The sequence below is a fragment of the Naegleria fowleri genome (genome assembly GCF_008403515.1).
Source record: "Naegleria fowleri strain ATCC 30894 chromosome Unknown tig43, whole genome shotgun sequence".
Lineage (NCBI taxonomy): Eukaryota > Heterolobosea > Eutetramitea > Acrasida > Naegleriidae > Naegleria > Naegleria fowleri.
In genome coordinates this window covers 50558-71849 of record NW_025407975.1, presented here as the reverse complement: position 1 = coordinate 71849, position 21292 = coordinate 50558, and the positions used below count along the sequence as shown (strand labels likewise).

Here is a 21292-nt window from a genome sequence, read left to right as displayed (position 1 = left end):
TCCAAATAAACAACTTCAAATAATTGTCACTTGTTGACCTTCTTGTTGCATGCCAACGATGAAATACCATTCATTATTCTCTACATCAATTCGAGGAGGATCCTGTAGGGGTAAAATCGCTTGATGATAATTTCTGAATACGGTCAAACGATGATTTGAATAATCCAACACTAAATCTAAAATGTCACCACTCTTCCACGGAAATGCTTCTTGAGGTGGGGTGGCACTAATTACCATGGAACCATGACGAAATTGATTTTCTTTCAAAAAGTAAGCATGAGATTCACATCCCTGTACATTGAGGAGTGGATTTTGTAAAATTTGACTCACTGGAGTTTGTGCATTCACAATGCCAACAAATATTCCACTATTATTATTTTCACTCTGTTCCAATAAGGAATCAAGTTTGATGGAGAGAATGTGATTGGTTTTGAGTGAAGAAATTTCATCGTGCTGATGTTGTTGCAACAATGGAGGTAAAAATCCTCCTGGAGGTGTGACAGGACATCTCAGTATGCAACAAGCCCAACCCATTTTCTCACCAACATGTCGAATGGTTCGATTCTGATTTGAAATACAAATCTTTTTTGGATCGATACTCCTCGAATCGAACACTTTAAATGAAAATCTCATTAAATATTCCCACTGATGTTTCTGATATAATAATTCTTCCAATTCAGACTCCAACCAAATAAGATGTGCTTCAAAGTTCTTTCCTCGAGAAGAAGATGTGGAATTTGATTCTGAATTTGCATTTTGATCACCGGAATGAACAGGAAAGAGAGGAATCACAAATTTCATATTCGAATCAAGTTTGGATGAATAATAGTGAATTATGAAAAAGAGAATTTTTCTCTCGACACTGGAAGGCAAGGGTCCCTTTGTGGTGTTGAGCATGTGAACATCCAATGGATCTTGCATCACTTTTTGGACGAGTTGTGTCATTTCATGTGAAGACTTCAAGGACAACCCATCGTGCATGTCATTTTCATGTTGTGAATTTGATGGCATCTCTCTGGTGGAAAACGCGAATCCCACTCGTAAAAGATCATTGTGACCACTGGTTGTTGTTGTTAAAGAAGTGACATGATTCAGAGCTCTTTTTCGTTCCTCTAAATCACTCTCCAATGCTCGTCCAATAAATGAAACAAAATGTTGAAAGGATTTAAATTGAAATCCATAATTGCAAGTATTCTCTACGTTGTTCATGTCATTCATTGAAGAGGAGGAAAATTGTTGTGAAATTTGATTGAGAAAATTAGTTAACAGTTGGCCACTCGTAGTTGTTTTTTCTGTTAAAGTGGTTGTTGATGATGATGGAATCGTATTGCCATCAATTGTGAAATCGTTAGTAGTAGTGTAATAATGTTCTTGTTTTCTACATTCATTTTCTAAGGATAATCGAAGTGTCCACATTTGTTGCTGAACATGTAAATTCGAGTGTTCTCCAGAATGAGCTCCATAAATAAGATCCACAAGTTTGTTATGAAGTGTGTGATCAATTTGGTTCTTTGGAATGAAAGTAATTTGTAATTCGCGTTCTTTCTTTGTATGATCATTCATTTCATGGTTATTGCAATAACTGATTTCAAAAATCAACTTGCCATCAATCATGGGAAATGACAGCAAGGTATGATTGAAGGTAGAAATTCCTTGTGGAGGTTGTTGTTTCAAGCTGTCATTTGTCATGGTATAGTTCATAAGAGTATACTCGGTGATGTGTAAATCATATAGATTTCTATCATTCATGTCCAAAGAATTGCAATTTTCAGTCCTATCATGTCGATGACTAAAATGTGACACTGTCAAGTGAGGTTCCATACTACTTTTTTCATGCACAGGAGCCTTTGGTTCAAATGAACAATTATTTTCATTATTCCTATTCATGAGAGATGATGTTTCATTTCTCTTCATCAGTGCATGAATAGAATCACTTTTAAATTGTACCACACGTTTTCGAGGAGGTGCATCGTTTCGATCAATTTGTTGTTGAAAAGTAAAAAATTTGTTTAAGGTTGCATGTCCAATATTTCCCAAATTATGATCAGGAATGACAATTTCTGGAATGGAAGAATCATTAGATTCTAAAACAATGGTTGGAGTTTGAGTGGAATTTCTTCTCTCTTTCCATTCTAATTTTTCTGAATGTACATTTGAATCAAATTTTAAATCTTGTTTTTCATCCTCCATTCCACTACATGAACTTTTTCGATGAGGTGACAACAAGATTGATTCCTTTTCATCCATTTCAGTCATAAAGGCCAAAAATTGAGCTGGATTTCCAGAGTTGGTATTATTTCTTGGAGATGTTTTAAGAGACATGTTTGCTGATGTTGTGAACATGCTGTCATTGTCACCTTCTGTAGATTTCCAAAGTGTTGACACTTCATCACTATGTTCCGAATAAGGTGACGTGGAATCCATCATTACCTCTCTCGTAGTGATCACACTTCTTCGAGGACTAGACGACATGTTGAGCGACTGTTGTAACATGTTCGAACATGGAACCTCTTGATCCTTATTTTCAGAATGTTCACTTGAACTTGTGGTTTTAGTTGTCCATGTTAAATGAGAAGAATGCTCATTTGAGGCAGAAGGGAGAAGATTTGAATGATGATGATGTTGTTGTTGTGATTCATCAATGGCCTTAATGAGTGAAAATTTTTTCACCGTTGGATCCAAGAGAGGTGGTGATCGAATGTCATTTCTTGACATGACAAAAGAAGGAGTCTCTTTGTAAATGACCACTTTTTTTCGGACTACCAATGTCGATGCACTTCGTGTCTTTTTCAAAGGATTGTTATGTTCAGTAGAATTGTGAGTTGTATGAGTGGTGGTGGCGTTTGACAGCACATCAAGAGTCGAATTGACTTGTGATGAACTTTTTGAAACATGATCATTCAACATGTTGACTTTCTGTTGGACATCCTTGTTTAAAGTCCTGCCACCATCGTCAGAAGACATAGCAATCATGGAAGATGGATTTGAGTGAGTGTGTTGTTCTTGTTGATGAGATGTGGTCCAATCTTTGGAAACTCCCGATTCTGAGACTTCGATTCGACTTGATGAATTCTTGTTGTAGGTGGTACAATTTTCATCATCATCACGAAGAAGAAGACGACGACGATGAAAATTCTCTTCTTTACACCTTGAAAGTTCCGAGTTTGAAGAGGTCGTCGACGATGACAAAGGAGCAATATTTCTCGTGGATGAGACAGAACCAAAATTTGAAGGAGAAGAAGGAGACGATGAGGATGAAGATCCAGGTGGGTTGGAGATGGAGGAGGAAGAACGGCGAGAGAACAAGGACGGCAGATGGACCATCTTGTGTTTTCTTTCTGAAATTGCAAACGGTTGACGACACTTTGATATTTTTCTGTTTATGGACATTGACTTTCCACGATTGAGTGGACTACATGTAAAACATGACTCTTGAGTGAACAAGGTTGTTTGTTGAAGAATATATTCGTTCGAGCGATAGACATGGCCATGAGAAAATGTGTGTGATGAATAATGATTCATGCAATATTCGATTCTACAATTTAATATTGAATGTGATCACACATTCATGCGAATGGAAAACAAAAGCCGCGAAAAAAAAAATGGCGAACAAGAAAAACAAGAAAACATCGTCATCTTCTTCTTCGGTAATATCTGCCGCTTCCAATAGCAGTGGCAGAGAAGGAGGTGGACCACATTCACAACAACAGCAAGAACAATCAACAAGTCGTTTGAGTGGAAATGTTCAACAACAACAATTACCAACAAATAACAACACTCAGCAGGCATTTAACATCTCCAATACAAATTTGGTAAATTTAAATCAAAATAATTTAGCATCCATGAGGAGTATGTTTGCAAACGAACCCGTAAATCTTGATAGTTGTTTTTTGTGTGATGATCACAAGCCCAAAAAATCATTATCGGGAAAGAAAGGCTCCAGATCTGGTGCTCATATTCCAGCCAGCGTGAAAGACTTTTGGTTAGAAGCTCCACTCAAAAAGAAGCTTCAATTGTTGCAAATGGATTGTAAATTCGTTTTGGACCAAATTCGGTGTTCATCACCGTATACCACAAAGGAAGGTGATAAACCTGCTTTTCTGAGCAAACCATCCTCATGTTTATGTCCTGCCTGTCGGAAGAAGAAGGCAATTTTCAATGCAGTGATTGCAGGTTTGTATTTGAGTTTTGGATGAAATATTGATACATATTGATGATAATATTTTTATTATTGTATCATGTTGAACCTATAATGTCGATACATTTACACTTTTACTGTGTACTCCCTTTTACTGATGATATCGTCATGTATTCATTTACTTCACAAAATTTGGGTTTTTATTGAACCCCAATTCAATCAAATTAATTTTGAACAAACGGGAATATTGATTTTCAATGCATTACGATGATATGATTTTTATGCCGTATAATGTACACATACTTGACCGCACATGATTATTCAAACATTTCACCAAATTCGGTCACCCGCACCACTACTCCTACCCTTGTCCCATTCATATTGCTACTATTCACCACCAATGAAAATTAATAGTTTTTGAGGACTATGTAAACGAATTGGAAGGAAAACCTCCTTCCGCTAACAGTACATCTCACCAAGTGGCAGCATCATTTCCGCAACAACAACAACACCCAAAATCCCAACCACAACAACCAACAAATTCTCATCATCATCAACCATCTTCCACAACACCGTCTTTACAAACAACAACACTCCCCACAGCAGCAAGCATCACAGTTTCTATTGATGCAGAGTCAAATCCAAGTGCATTCAATCCACAACCCACAGCAGCAAAAACAAAATCTTCATCAGGTGCCACGACAACTACTAAGGGTACACATACCGTTCCAAAATCATCTCTGGTCAGTAGTGAAACAATCAACAAACAACTCTCGAAAATATCCGAAAAAGCACAACAATTCATTATTGAGGATGAGCCATCATCATCGAATACAAGCAGCACGAGTCATGAAAAAACACCAAGTGATACAAGTAGTGGAGGAGCCGCGAACAACTCTTCTTCTGCTTCCTCTAATAATAACAATAGCATCACTCAATCTGCAGATTCAAATTCGACAATCATCAGTAACAATAATAATCCAACACTAGCTTCACCTAACAACGACAATCAATTACCGTTTGGGCGATATTTAATAGCAAAAAATGGTAAGATTACAGTTTCAGAGGAATATTTAAAGAAAGACAACGGAAGACACTTTCTGCGGGTCATCAAGAAATGTGAGGAGGTATTTCCGAGCGATTTAAAACTTGGCCCCAATAACTTTCCAGCTCCCGAGAATATTCACATGCTCATCAATTATTGTACGATGAATAGCGAGTTGAACATTAAGAAAATAATGTTAAAGAATGCAAAGAAGGCTCTCTCGAATCATGCATCTCATCATGGAAATACAAACTCTACGCAACAACACAAACATCATGCATCTCATCGTGGAAACAGCTCGAGCACCAACTCTTCTCAAGCAAAAACTGCTGTTGCAACGAGTGATGTGCGTGAACAGCAGCAAGTTCTCAATTTGTTTCAGCAACAACAAGGTAATGCTACAGCAACTCTCACACTTGGCTCTAATAACAGCACTACCGTTAACCTTAATAACGTGAATGTACAAATGATCCACTCATCTGACAATGTCGGAACAGGTACCTCAAAACCTGTAAAATCTTCACATGGTGGTAGTAGTAGTACTAGTATTGGTACTTCACAAGTCCCTGCTTCAATATCGACACATTTACAGGTACAGGTACCACCAACTGTTACGATAACTGCTACTTCAGCTTCGCTGGGATCTCAAAAATCATCAGGCCAAAATCAAACAGCACTCGTTGTGAGTGGAAGCATTGACATGACCACAACAGGTGGAAGTTCCCCCAATATGAAAGTTGTGAATGGTTCCATTGCGATGGTTCATTTGGGAAATGTTAAAGATCTTATTCGGGCTGGAGATGCAGCCTCGACTGCTGCAACTGTCATGTTGAATAGTTTGCAGGATGAAGAGGTTGTCGATGAGGACGACGAAGGGGACGTCGAAGAAGACGAAGAGGACGAAGAGTATGACGAAGAGGATACAATTGACGACGAGGAGCATGATGAAGAGGACGAAGAGATTGAGGATGATGATGACGATATAGAATCAGATGAAGAGGAGGAAATTGATGATGACGAGGACGATGAGGGAGATCTTGACGAAGACTATTCAACATCAGAGACCGATGAGGAGGGAGACACTCACGTCAATAAGGGAGATTTGAGCACTTCATCTAATCTCGGTACTCCAGGGGCTCAAGGAAATAGCAATACAGCCAGATTACAGCAAATGCATTCAGATCATCATCAAGAACAAAACAGCTCCAAGAGAAGAGTATCTAGAGAAAGCAGTGGAAGGAGACATGCCTCACAAAAATCCTCAGATCCAAAAAGAGAGCAAGAGGAAAAGAATGAAATTTTGGCTTCAAACATGCGAGAAAGCAAACTACTATTCCAAATTTATTTAGCTCGTTTATTCGCACACAATATCCGAGTGGCCTATAATGACTTGTGTGCATCTGAAATGCAGAAATGTCTTCTCGAAGAATATGAAAGAGAGTCAGAAATGAAAAATTCCACAAACTCCAAGACCTCAAAGAAAAAATCCAAAAGCAAGAAAGATAACAAGAAGAAGGATGAAAAACAAGTTGCAGCACCTTCACAAAAGAAGGCACAACTTCAATCAACAACAGAAAAGAATATTCCACAACCATCCTCAAAAGACAAAAACGAATCTAAATCGAACACGCCCCAACCGTCGCTCATGGGCACATCACCTTCAACAAGTAGCGTGGCCTCTTCTCATTCCCTAGCAAGCGCCAATGACACCCATGACGTGGAAGCTGCAGAGTTGTCTGAAAGTGGGGATGATGAATCGAATAATGACAGTGAACATGATATTGAGGATAGTCTTCATTCCAATGAAGAACATGATTTTGATCCATACGAGTATGCTCTCGATGAAGACGATTCTGTATTCAGCTCGAATAAGTCTCCACCACAAGATTGGAATGTTGTCACCAAGAAGCCTGTTAAGAAGCAGAAAGCAACATCATCATCTACTCGAGGTGGTCATGCTCAACGAGGAGCTCGAGGTGGTGCTAGTGGTACGAGAGGTCGAAGCAGTCACTCCGGAGTCGCTCCACATGGTCATAACACACAGAGTGGTGGTGGTACTTCTATTAAGACGACAAATTCTCAAACAACATCTACAAGCGGTCTCAAATCTAATAACACACACAAAGCATCTACTACCTCACCACGACCAAGCCCGTCCTCATTCCATTCAGTACCTCCTTCTTCTCAAGTGAGCGTTCAGAATGTAACAACCGCTCAAACCACTGCTACTAGTAGCCATCATCCATCTCAGCAGTCAGCAACAGACAAGAATAACCCTCAAGTACATGTCTCTAAAAGTTCTCCGTCCGGTTCAAGCAGTGCCACTACTAGCACTCACCAATTTCACAGTCAACATGTCAAGCCTGTTTCTTCAACTTCTCCAACAAATATGAGTAATTCTCATCCGTCTACATCTTCCATTTATTCAAACTCAAATGATAGTCTCTCGAGACCTCTTCCCACCGTGCAATCCAATTCGATTGGTAACAATAATTCTATTGTTGGAATGAGCAATAATTTCAACTCGCCGACCCTTAATACTGGTGGATTTATTCTCTTACCTAGTGCTGTGAATGGTGCAAACATTATTCAACACTCGAGCAATGTTGTCAATAATAATTGTGTTGGTAGTAGTAATAATAGCAGTGAGAGAGATTCTAGTTATCGTAACAATGCTAGTAATAGTAGTAGAATTCACTCCCGTCAGCAAAGTACAAGCAGTACAGGAAGCAACTTGGATATTTCACCTCTCACTACTACGACCATTGGAGGCAATAATTTATTCAATGCCACACTCACTTCTGTCTCAACAACCTCAAATGCATCCACATCTGCTACAACTCCTGGCAATAGCACTGTTTCAAGTGTTGTGGATGAGATACTTAATGATGACGATTTTAGCAACATCATTCAGCATGCTCATGGTTCAAAACGTTCACACACACCATCCAGTACGACCTCCAATAGCAGTAGTGTGATTTCTAGTGGAGTTCAGCAAGCTGTTCCACCGTCATCACCTTTTGCAACAAGCGTGAGTCACTCAATTTTTGGAATTGGAGGCAGCAACATGATTGCTTCAGGAAATTCGAGCGCTATGGGTACTATGGGTACCGCCACCACGTCAGTAGCAACTGCAAGTAGTGGATCAGCCCCTCAAACAATGAAAAACAATGGCGGGGTAGTAGCCTCCTCCTCTCCAAGGCAGCAGCACGGAGTGATGAGTGGCACCAATCCAATCATGGATGTTGCCACGAGCACCACTACTAGTAACCTGAGCTCAGCTGGTACTTCCTCTTCTTCTTTCATTAACCAAGGTGGTAGTTCATTCTTTTATAGTCCTTTCACTTCTCTTGATATAGGCATGCCTTACAATGCTCCTCCACATCCTAATCATCAACCCATGACCATGATGGGAGGCAACTTTTCAAACATGGTGATGATGACACCCAATTCAAATTCATACCTCTTTTCCAGTCATCATCAACCACTCTTGCCCATGACTTCATCACCCTTTTTGTTGGGAGTCGGCCAAAATAATTCAATGAACGGTGGCAGTACTAGCAGCAGCAATAGTACTGTAGCAACTTCGACGGCTCAACAACAACCCTCAACCTCATCACCCATGACATTACCTTTGGTGAGCTCACAGGATCATCATGGTAACAGTGGCAGTGCTAGTACTTCGTCATGGTCACTATTCCAAAGTCCATTTGCTTGGGGTCAACCAACGGTACCGGTTGGAGTGCACTCGAGTTCAAACATCATCATGCCTCTTCACATGGGACTCTCCACAACAGAGAACGCAAGTGCCACTCCGTCAACTACCACCACGGAACAAAATTGAAAATCAAAAGTAAACGGGTTAAAAGAAAAATTTTTTTAAAAAGCCTTAATTCACACATCCGTTACTCTCAAATCCCTACATCAGCAAACACCTTCTCTCATTCTTTCGCGCCTTCATTTCGATAGAACATCCTCTCACAAAACATGAGGTTGAAGCCCTATATTCTCCTCAAGCCTTCTCTCCTTCTTTCAGGATTGACATTCATCGTTGTTATACGTGTTTTACTATGTTGCCTTCTTTCTCAATATTCAATTCCGATCTCATCGGAGCCATCATCCCTTCTTCATCTTGAACAATCTCCTCGAGACAAGTACGAAAGTATTACATTGAAAATTCTACTACCATTCCTCACTCTGCCTTTCATTCATGCACAAACCACTCCAACCTTATATACTTGCTTTGGCAAATTAAGCAATGATACTTTAGTATGTTCGGGGAGAGGCAACTGTACCTCCAACGATCACTGCGTTTGCAATAATCCAAATGGATATTACGGATCCAGATGCGAGAAAACCTATTGTGCCGATCAGAATGATTGTTCGGGCCACGGGTCATGCTTTGTTCAGGGTGTTTGTGATTGTGATTATGGATGGGGCAACTCAAATTGCTCGGCCTTTCACTGCTCCGATATTGGAGGATGTGCTTCCTTGACAGGATCGTGCACGGGTCCAAACACTTGCACGTGCTTACCAGGTTATCTACCACCGAACTGTAGAGAATACTCATGTTACGGTATTTCCTATCAGAATCAAACAGTATGTTCTGGAAAAGGCACCTGTACGAAGCCCAATGTCTGTGAATGCAAACCATTTTACAGTGGCAATAGATGCCAGATTACCACTTGTGCAGGAATTGCCAGTAATTTATCCACCGTTTGCTCGTCGCATGGAGATTGTCTCGAGTATGAAGTGTGTTCATGCCACACTGGCTACACAGGACTCAGGTGTCAATACCCATTATGTTTTGGTTTACCTTCGAACAATAAGAATGTTTGCTCGGGTCAAGGTAGTTGTATTTCACCAGATAATTGTAAATGTACAGATGGTTACGCAGGAACAAAATGTACCCTTGCATTGAGTAATGTCTATCGAAGCGGATATGTGCTTGCAATTGATGAGACAAGCTCACTCGCATTAATCGATCTTAATGCAAATCGATTAGTTCAGTCAAGTGTGTTATTTAGCAGCATACCACTTTCTGAAACGTGTTCTCCAACATTTTACGATTTTTCATCAGATTCCATTTACCAAATTAATATGGTGACATCAACGGAGCAAGCCTCTTCTCTTTATTACTTGTCCAAAGTTTCATTGAGAGAATTGTCAGCAAGTGATCCATTGACCAAGACTGTGTTCTCTTCCAATTCCCTGATTCCAAGTAAGAATGGAACATTTGTTGGTATCTACTATTCAGCTCTGTTTGATTGTATGTATATTTTAGAAAAAGACATTAATACCAATATAATGTCGTGGAAACGAGCGAATATCGATGGTAACTCACTCACTCCCTTTCTCAACAATTCCATTCTAAACAGAATGAAATTTTTTCCTAATAATTGCATCTTGAAACAATTACCTAGGTACTCTTCAGAGGAATTGGCGTTTCGGATAAACAGAACTACTGACGAGTTTGCATGTATTGGTGTGTCAAAAACTGAAGTGGCCACTACTCGCCTTGTAGTGTTTACAGTTCATCGAAATTCCAGCTCTACAATTTTGGTTAATGTTGAACTTCCGTTCAATGGTTCAAACATAGACCAGGAGCACAATGGGTTGTTTCTTTTCCCTGGGGAAGAAGGAGAATATAGAATAGCTTTTTCCCCTGCTTCCAACTTGGGTGTCGTACAATTTGCGAGTGTGAACATTTCAACACAGACAGTAACGTTGTTAAACAGCTCGCTCTCAGACTTCACCATTTCAGGCAAATATGATTTACAAGAGGATTCTCTGTTTTTTGATCAGACAAGAAAGAAAATTTTAGCGGTTCCTCGATACTATTCTCTCTCTGCATTTGTTGACGACAGGCCTCCATACATCACGCATTCTGTACAGGGCACACCATGTCGAGTGTTTTTACGAAGATTCACTCCCTCAATCACAAAAATCGAATCTCAATATCCGAATATTTTGGATGGTGGAATTGCGACAAGGGTGCAAGGAAAGGATCTTTTTATTGCTGACTGGTCTCGAATTTCATACTCTTATCTCAATCTGTATCAAGGTTCTTCAAAGCTCACCTTGTGTGACGACTCTATGAATGCAAATTTTGGAGAGGAGGCATGTTTTGAGTCTCCAGTTCTTAACAAAAATGGTAATTCAGACTTGGTTGGAGTGAAGGTTGAACATTTGGTGGGAAGTGGCCTGATATATTCAAATGTCACCACCACGGTCAAATATAATGGTGTATTGGGTTTAAATCCAACAAGAGCACCAAATGGAGAAGCTCTCACAATTGAGGGTGTTTATTTCGATGCGCTTAATCACAAATTGAAGTGTCAATTTATACTGTTGTCTACTGGTGAACAAATTACAGTTGTTGGAACCTTTTTGAGTCATCGCTACATGTCCTGCGTTGTACCAGCGCTAAAAGCAATTCAAGACGAAAAGATTATGGTTAGAGTCTCTCTCAATGATGGGGTGAGCTTTCTAAAAACATCTCTAGCATTGACCTATCGTGTAGTTAATTTAAGGAACAAGAACTTGGTGGCTTTTGAAACAATGAATGATGTGTTGGATGTCATGAAAACCGGGAATGCGACTCTTCCAAACAGTTTAGGGCAACCGAACATGACATTAATTAGTGATGGCATTGACACTGTTCTTTCAATTGCTAGCACTTTCACTACCGAATCCCAGAAAGCACGATATTCTCTTGAGACTGCAAATACTTCACTCATTACCGATTTGCAAGCGATTGCTCAATTCAAGATTACTACCGCATCGACTGGAAATGTGCTAGAATTGTGGCTGATCAATGCTATAGATGCCAAGTACTACATTCAAAGCCAACTTTCAGTATCCAACGGCACCATACCCAAAATACAATTGTTCTACAGCTTACCAGGAGATATATCAAACGAAGGGCTCCAATCTGAATTAGCTGCCAACAAATTAGCTTGCAACATTTCATCGTCTCAATACTACAAAATGATTCTTGAGTTGAGAAATCCCTCTGATTTAACGAATCCTGTGTGGCATGCTTCTCTCAAAATAACTGACATTTCTCCAAACGAAACGGTCATTTGCTTGGTGGAACGTGTTACCAAAATGACCTTGAATGATTTCGGTTCAATTCAACAACTTCCATTTAGTGTTGGCATTTCTCAAAGCCCCATTTCAAATCTGTTCCCCAGTACAAGATCTCTTCATGAATTGATGATGACAACAAGCACTGTGAACCAAAATGTCATCATTCTCCTCAAATCTTTTGGTGTCAGATGTCAAACAGAGGATTGTAGTTTTCAAGCTCCAAATAATCTTGTCACTGTTATTTTGGCTTCCGTTCTTCCATCTGCATTTGTCGTGATTGCCATGCTTTTGGTGGTCACTGTTGCATTATTATTGGTCATTTTCAAGCCTTGGAGAAAGCTCGATACGGTCCAGAAGCGTGAATTAGAAATACGACGCAACCTTGATCGAATGATGCATCTTCAAAAGTCCATGAGTAGCGGTGCTGCCATGAAACCTGTTCGTTGCGGAACGTACACCACTACACAAAAGCCTGCCAATAAGGTTTAACTGTGTTGACGATTGACTGCAATGAAAACCTTAATGCAATTCATCTGAAAGTTCCAAAATTCTGAATATTCTCCGTTTCCTCAACAGGAAGGACTAAATATAAGGGGTTCTGCTTCATTATTTTAATTGACGTATTATCCACCGCTGTCAAACGCACAGGAGCGAGTGAAAAAAATGTCGAAACAACACCAACAACAACGTGCTAGCATCCCATCTCCTGTGAATGCCTTTCATGGAGAGCTGCCTTTCACCTTGAAAGATATCAAACAAGCCATTCCAAAACATTGCTTTGAAAGACCACTGTTAAAGAGTCTTCTTCATTTATTTTCTGATTTAGTTCAAATTGTGGTTTATACCGTTGCATACTATTACTTTTCACAAGTGGTTAGTGATGTGTGGAATTTTCACCACGATAATGTTCATTCACATCAATTAATTACATTGTCTCAAATTGTTTACTATAGCATTCAAACTGTGTTGTTTTTGAGTTATGTCTTTATTCAGGGAACCACTTTCACTGGTTTATGGGTGCTACAACACGAATGTGGACATTATGCTTTTTCCGATTCTGCGTTAGTTTGTGATATTGTCGGATTTGTTGTAGGAAGCGCCTTGTTGGTGCCATATTTTGCGTGGCAGGTGAGTATGACAACTTTATTTCAATCAACACTTTTTACAAATCGAATACGATGATCATCACAATTCAAACAACTTTTGTTTTTGAAAAACATTTCGTTACATTTTTCTGAACCTCAAAGAAATCTCATGCCATTCATCATGCCAATACCAATCATATGGAAAGAGACCAAACCTGGGTGCCACAAACGATTCAAGAAGTACCATTTGAATCTGTTGAAGCCAAGACCAGAGGCCCCACCACACCAAAACATGCCACTACTCAATCCGATTTCAGAACCTTTATTGACATTTTGGTCATGACTACCGTTGGGTGGCCACTTCATCTTCTCTTCAATGTGTCTGGACCTATCAAGGAAAATGTTGTTGCTTACTATGTGAAAGGAAAACGATATGAACCCACTCATTTAAAGGAATGTGACAATACTGACAAGGCAATGACGATCGATGTGGCTAATGATTCTGTTGCTTCCAATGACATCAGCGAATACAACCCTACCAACAAGAAGAATCCGGTCACTTTTACTTCTCACTATATTCCATCCTCTCCCATTTTCACCAAAAAGGAGGCAATCAAAATCCACTTGTCCAATTTTGGAGTTCTCGGCATGCTTTGTCTGCTCTACAAATTGTTTATAATTTACGGATGGCAAATCATGATGACTGTCTATGTCCTTCCTCTCTGTGTGAACTTTTTCTTTCTCACTTCCATTACCTTTTTACAACATGTAGATGATTCCATTCCACATATGGATGAAGATGAATGGACTTGGCTGAAAGGAGCGCTTTGTACAGTGGACAGACATATGGGATCTTCATTCATCGATTCAAAATTGCACCACATTCATGATACTCACGTGTGCCATCATCTCTTCTCTAAAATTCCATTCTATCATGCAAAGGAAGCCACTGAGGCCATCAAAAAAGTAGTGGGAACGTTTTACAGAGAAGAGACTGAAAAGACGTTCATTGTTTCATTGTGGGAAAATTTGAAGAATTGCATTGTATTGAAGAGAGATGAAAAGTATCCTGGATTGTTGTGGTGGGATCATTAAAGTATTTGATTCACTTGTCGTTAACAACTTCTGCTATTGTACAATTTGATCTAAGTAAATTGCTTCCATATAGAAGACAATTTTCAAGCTTTCAATCCATCATAAAGATGAAACAAAGTAACTTGTAGGCAATAAAATTGATTCTGTTGTGACTAATTCTGGAATTCAACGTTTTGTTTCGTTTAAAATTTGTAGCACTGATTTTGGATGGAAAATGCAAACATGGAAAACCTTACAAGATCTAAATCTTCCTCACTTGTTACATTTCAGCTGCCATTCTCCTGCTGGTCGCGGCAATAAGTTTCTTTGAGAGCAGCTCAGTTTTCAAGAAAATGATTGAAATTGATTTAATGGAAACCATACCAGTGAAAACCAATCTGCAAACAGAATGCCAAAAAAAACGATTGTTACGGACTTTTTGAAATTGGAAGCGTTAGAGCAGAAAACAATAAATCCGTCCTGAACCATTCGTTCAGCAACAAATTCCAACAACAAAAAAAACACAATCATTGACTTCAATAACAAATTGTCAGATCGAACAAGACATTAATCACTACCTACTATTTCACACAAACAACATTCCAAATGATTTCATTTCTTTTAGGAGTTGCTTCAGGTGTCTATCTCTACAAGAATTATGACATGGATCGAATGGTTCAAGATGTGAAACCAAAATTATTGACATGCCAACAAAATAACAATTCAGGAAACAAACAAAATTCCTCTTGTTGGGAAAAATTCAAACATTGGGAACAACAATACAGAAAAGTGGACAAATCCACTTCTTCAGTAGAATAGTAATTGCAGTCTTCTTTCCCTTTTACATCATTGAAAACATGAACAGAATCGATTTGATCATTCTCTTCCCTATCTTCTTGTAAATATGTCGTTCCCAATACTCTGCTCTCTCATTATTTCTCTGAATAAAATCCTTAAAGAACTTCTAAGAAGACAATTAAACTGTTATCTGAAGAATAAGAGGCTCAAAAAAATATCTTCATCATAAAGGATTGAATTTATCATCATGATGCAACTGCGATCCGAATTTACATCTTGGACTTTGATGCAAACCATTGCAATGAATTGTAATCATCTATTTGTGGTTTCAACATCAATATTTTTAGCGATTAGCTAAAACGAGTAAAAACTCTCCGTTCTATCGCAACTGGTGCTGAAAGAGATGTTGAAAAAAGTTTTTGATCAATCTCTTCCGAAAAAATCATTTGTACTATTAAGATGGCGCAAAAGATGCTTTTGATGATCAATACAAAGACATCCACTCGATTCTGGGAGAATAGATTTTTGCGAACAACGAACAACGAACTGCAGCAGGGTGGCCCTGTATTTTTTTCCGGGTGTGTCAAAACGAGCTATTGGAGATCGTAATGCCAATTTTTTCCCACGTGATCACGCTATGCACTTTTTTGAATTTCAAAGAAGATGACAGACGACAAGTTGGGAATGCCAATTGCATCTAGCTGTTTATCCCGCTAATAATTCTCCCCTTGTCGCCCCAACAACAAGCAGAAAAATGTTTGCACTACTCCCTGCAAGAGGACTCTTCTCTTCCAACAACATCAACTGCTTGTTGTTGATGATTTGTTGGTTCTTGTTACTCGTCTTTGTTGCTACAAACGGTGTGGTTCAATCCTCATCCTCCTCATCTTTATGGAATCAACCACAATATTTAGCAAAGAGGATGACTCGAGACATCACTGCCACAATTAGAACACATGTTGTTCAACCCTATTCTTGGAAGACTCTTCAATACAAGCACACAAATTCTAAGAAGAGAAAATACTACTATGATATTTCCTTTTTCAATGGCAATTTTGACAATGATGTATGGAATGCCGCTCGTCTTTCTAACAATGTTTACTATGAAGACAAAAACTTTGAAAAGCCTTTTGGTAAGTATTCCTTGAAGAAGATTCCATCAACTCATCCTTGTTCGTTCATGCATGAATTATCAACATTTCTTTCATAAATGTGTTTTCTTGCCTCTCATGATTGACCAGAGTGGACAATTATTGAGGATTATAAATCAGTATCAGCAGTGTTTAGAATTTACAAGCACAAGTATCAAAACAAGTATGCCATTGCCTTTAGAGGAACTGAAACATCTTGGGACTTGGTGGATACAGTTTCGGACTGGTTCACCAATGTTGAAGTTGTTCCAGTACCTACCCACCTTTGTCCTCCTATTCTTAACGGTGATTGTGCTTGGTTTCACTCTGGCTATTATTTGGAATACATGTCATACAGATCTGAATTGATATCTATCATTCAATCAGCGCTTCAAAGTGGTACCAATCCACAACTCATTGTTACAGGTCACTCACAAGGTGGAGGTTTGGCTCAGCTCTGTGCAGTGGATCTTGCACTCGTATTCAACATTTCCACTTCACAAATGAAGTTAATTACATTTGCAGCACCAGCACCTGGATACTCCTTATTCCAATATTTAGGACAGAGATATGTCAATCATCTTCGAATTGTATTGGGATGCTATTGTAAGGATTTGTCATGCATATATCTAGATATGGTTGAGGGAATATTGACCTCCAACCACTTCGGTCAGTTGTTTGCACTTCGATATGAGTACGATCCATGGCCATTATATACCACCCTCCACAGTCTAAAGAATTACATGGACCATGTAAATATGAAAACTCCCTTGCAAGAAATCATCAGAATGTTTGTTTTCAACTCCATTATCACTTCTCCTTATCAACAGTTACTAGTCCAAGATTCTGATTGGTTTCGATGTTCCATGCAAGTGAGTATCTTTTCAGTTTCGAACCCACAAAGATCCTATCTAGTAGCCAATGGAAGTTGTGATTATCAATATACTTGGGTTACTTTTACCTCAGACATCCCATCAGGAACGTATGATATTTATGCAACATTTACCATTGGATATCTCAACCCTTTCACTATTCGAGCATATCCCAACCAGATTCAAGTCAACCTGACCACATCGACATCTATGATTGCAGCCACTCCATCCTTCACATGTCCCTCTCAATGCACAAGTTGCAATCAAACCACTAAGACCTGTAACTCATGCAAACCAGGTTATTATGGAAGTATCTGTAGTTTTACATGTCCAAGCAATTGTGCCACATGTACGAATGGTACTTTCTGTCTTACGTGTGCGTCCAATGCCACAACACCACCTCTATGTGCTCCAAAATGTACATCCTGTGTGAATGGTGTTTGTGTCGATTCGGAGGTTTGTAAATGCGACGACGGTTGGACTGGACGGAATTGCACTCAAATCTTGTGTCCAGTTGGATGTTCGTCATGCTCCTCTCCCTATCAATGCACAAGTTGTAAAAACGGCTGGTATGGACTTACATGTTCCTCACCATGCGTTGCAAATTGTCTCACTTTGTAGCAATAGTGTGAGTTGTTCATTGTGTGCTCCTGGATATTACGGCCCAACTTGCAGTAGCGTTGGATATTCTACGAATCGTAATGTATACACGTATCCAATTCCACCTAACACAGCCGGTATTATAAGTGCTGGCTACGCTTATTGCAAAGTTGAAAAAATTGCTTATGACAATGATCGTTTACTCATCATTGGAGACGTAGGAAAGACCTTGTTAACAAAAGACTCTTCCTCATCTTCTTTCGTACAAATTTCGAATGCATCCTTTGCTCCTTATACGTTTACAAATGTTGATATTTACAGCTCAAATGGAATTATTACCACGTCTACTCCATCCATTGTTTTTCAGTTTGGAAACACTCCAAGTATTCCATTCAAGTATTCAACTGTTCCAGTACCTTTTAACACGACTCTACCTGAAGTGATCGTGGATGTAGCAATCGATAACTATTACAGTTTTTATTTGACAGCATCTGGTAGACTCTATGTTTATGGTGATATGAACGGTTTTTACACTTCTGGACTCTGCATACATTCAGGAATTCAAGGAAGAGCAGTATTTACCAACCTCACAGAAATTGTTTTTCCAAACAATGATCGAATTAAGGTCTTTGACTGTCGCCAACAAATCTGCTTTGCATACAGTTACTCTGGAAAACTTTACGGATGGGGATTTGTATCAAAGAGGTATTACGGAATTAACAACAATCTGTGTGAAATGCAACCAATTCTACTAGATATATCTTCTTTTAATGGAGATGAAATAACTTCTATTGCTGCTAACAGTAATTACTACTCCATGTTTTTAACCAAAAATGGAAGAATATTCTTCTCCGGTATTGACAATTCCTTTTCATACACTCTTTCACGTCCTTCAGAACTGTTCACTTCTCCTTCTGGGGAACCATTTGTTGTGATCAATACCTTTCCAAGCGGCTCGTTTTATTCTTTAGTGACCAGAAGTAGAAAACTCTATGTGCTGGGAACAGATTCCTATATTTCCCAAATGACTGGTGCATCTCGAATCGTTATGTACTATGTTTCAGGCTACGATGGCTATCTAGTTTATGGAAAGTATCTCATCTCCCAAACAAGCTGCTTTGGTATTTATGACTTTGATCCAACTGTATGCAGTGGAAATGGCAAATGTGCTAACACTGATCTTTGTGCTTGTAATTCCAATTATTCTGGACAACTTTGCGATAAACCTGTATGCTTTGGATTACCGTCCGACGATCAAAGAGTGTGCTCAGGAAAAGGTCAATGTGTGGCTCCAAATGTGTGCTCCTGCCAGCCACAATTCACAGGAACCCAATGTGAACTATTCTCCTCTCCTTCATGTTCCAATCTCTCTTCAGTGCCATATCAATGTCAAGGATGTGCCGATGGAAGTTATAACACAGCCAACATGTGTAGAGATAAGTGTCCAGTGAATTGTCTTTCATGCAACTCAAGTACTACCTGTCAACAATGTAAATATGGCTATTCGGGAAGTTTATGTTCGCCTGCATGTCCTGACAATTGTAGAGCATGCAGCAGTGTGGAAAGTTGTAGCCTCTGTTACGATGGCTTTTATGTTTCTAATAATGGAGACAAGTGTGAAAGATGTCCAGAGAATTGTAACACCTGTCAAAATAATCAAACCTGTACATCGTGCAAGCAAGGATGGACTGGAGCGACATGTACCACTCCTATTTGTCTTCGAAATTGCAAAACATGTACCGATTCTCAAAATTGTACCTCGTGTATTGATGGATTTAAGGGAGATCAATGTTTTACACCATGTCCTATTAATTGTGATTCATGCAATTCTACTCAATGCATTCGTTGTAAAGATGGATTTTATGGTAATAATTGTCAGTATAGAGAGGAACGATGTGACTCTTTATCCTTCAATATGTTCCCAACCATGAGTTCCAAAGATGTTGGAAATGATCAGATTGAATACACCATTAGTGTTTCCAAATTTTTCCAACCCGATATGAAGAACACATCACTGAGAGTAGCCTTAATGAATATTCGGAATTGTTCAACCCAAAATGTTCCATATCAGAGTGAAATTTCAATTGTGACAACGAATGAAACAAATTGTGAATGGATCTATTCATTTAGAGTGGACATTTCCTCCATGATTAGCACTCCACTAGTCACTAAAAAACTTGATGCCTCTGGAAATATTTATACTTTGACCATTCCATTTTATGTGGCATTTGAAAAACCACAGGAAACACCTGGAACGTGCAGTATTGTGAATTACAATATTAATCATGAAATCAAGATCATTCTCGACTCACATCAATACATTGAAATGGGTTACACCGCAGAGAATTTGACATCAGTGACCTATCGCCGAGATGTGATCTCAATTCAAAACAAAACCCTAACTGTTGAAGGAAGACTATTCATTTCCAATGGAGATTTAACACGAGTGACATTTGTAGGATCCACACCAATTCGTGATTATGGCTTTTATGCAACCTTTTATCAAGTTAAAACAGGTGAATATTATCTTGCATTGACATCGACCAAAGCTGTCACCGTAGTGTCAGGTACTTTTAGATTCAATATTCAAGTGACCATTAATGGAACTGATGTCACTCTTGATCTGGTTCTTGATCTTCAATATTACATGCCCTATGATCCTCCATCTACGAATTTACAACTCACAACTCGACTCTCCTTGTACGGCGATCAGTTCCAACACTCGAAAATGTCCTTTTCTACCTCAGAGTCACCCAATGTTTTAGTTCAACTTGTCTCAGCATCGAGTAATGTCATTCCAAACGGAGTAGGCATCACTCTTAAAAACGCTTATTTATGTTGCATGAAGAGTGGATATCGCATGCCTCCGTTTGATTTGAGTTCAGGACAATTAGGATGTACTGTTTCCAATAGTACCACTATGAATGCATGGTTCAGAATTGTTGACAATCATTTGCCAGTTTCTGCACACAACACTCGACTTGTCTCATTCCCAAATGTTAATTTCCAAATCGGATTGACCTTCACACCAGCACCTTCATCGATTCCAGTCGGTACTCATACGTGTTTCATTCATACAGAATCTCAATTAGTAATCACTGCTGCCCGATCATTGGAAAGATCGACTCGTGAGTCAGCAAGTTCACAACTTCATAGTTATGAAGTGATTCAATTCACACAAAAAGAAGTGATTATTCCTGGAACGAGCTCCAATTCGACTCGTCCTGTAAGCAGTCATGTGAATGGAACTTCACAGAATTGTGTTGCTGTTGTAATGCTTCTCTTTGTGTCATTGGTGACGATGCTGAGTAGTCTTTTGTAATTAATTGAATAAATTATTGTTATTATTTCCCACCGTTGCTACAACCCCGTTTCAGAACTTTGTAAAGAAGAATAAATGATGTGAGTTTGAAATCTTGAACAGGACTTGGCTTAGATATCTCTTTGTGGATCTTAGT

At 39.1% G+C, this 21292-nt stretch overlaps 5 protein-coding genes across 5 annotated transcripts; 4 read left to right on the top strand and 1 right to left on the bottom strand.

Annotated features, from left to right (window-relative positions):
- Window positions 1-15: 15 nt before the first annotated feature.
- Window positions 16-3324, bottom strand: FDP41_004999 (uncharacterized protein; the record flags this gene model as incomplete). Its single annotated transcript, XM_044708474.1, has 1 exon — window positions 16-3324. One exon carries the CDS (start codon window positions 3322-3324, stop codon window positions 16-18), a length of 3309 nt encoding a protein of 1102 aa, XP_044560385.1.
- Window positions 3325-3602: 278 nt separating this feature from the next.
- On the top strand, window positions 3603-9027 carry FDP41_004998 (uncharacterized protein; the record flags this gene model as incomplete). The annotated part of the gene is made up of 2 exons (XM_044708473.1): window positions 3603-4173; window positions 4553-9027. 2 exons carry the CDS (start codon window positions 3603-3605, stop codon window positions 9025-9027), a joined length of 5046 nt encoding a protein of 1681 aa, XP_044560384.1.
- Window positions 9028-9170: 143 nt separating this feature from the next.
- On the top strand, window positions 9171-12764 carry FDP41_004997 (uncharacterized protein; the record flags this gene model as incomplete). The annotated part of the gene is made up of 1 exon (XM_044708472.1): window positions 9171-12764. One exon carries the CDS (start codon window positions 9171-9173, stop codon window positions 12762-12764), a length of 3594 nt encoding a protein of 1197 aa, XP_044560383.1.
- Window positions 12765-12938: 174 nt separating this feature from the next.
- FDP41_004996 (uncharacterized protein) lies at window positions 12939-14455 on the top strand (the record flags this gene model as incomplete). Its single annotated transcript, XM_044708471.1, has 2 exons — window positions 12939-13403; window positions 13523-14455. 2 exons carry the CDS (start codon window positions 12939-12941, stop codon window positions 14453-14455), a joined length of 1398 nt encoding a protein of 465 aa, XP_044560382.1.
- Window positions 14456-15986: 1531 nt separating this feature from the next.
- On the top strand, window positions 15987-21156 carry FDP41_004995 (uncharacterized protein; the record flags this gene model as incomplete). The annotated part of the gene is made up of 3 exons (XM_044708470.1): window positions 15987-16365; window positions 16474-17690; window positions 17749-21156. 3 exons carry the CDS (start codon window positions 15987-15989, stop codon window positions 21154-21156), a joined length of 5004 nt encoding a protein of 1667 aa, XP_044560381.1.
- Window positions 21157-21292: the final 136 nt, after the last annotated feature.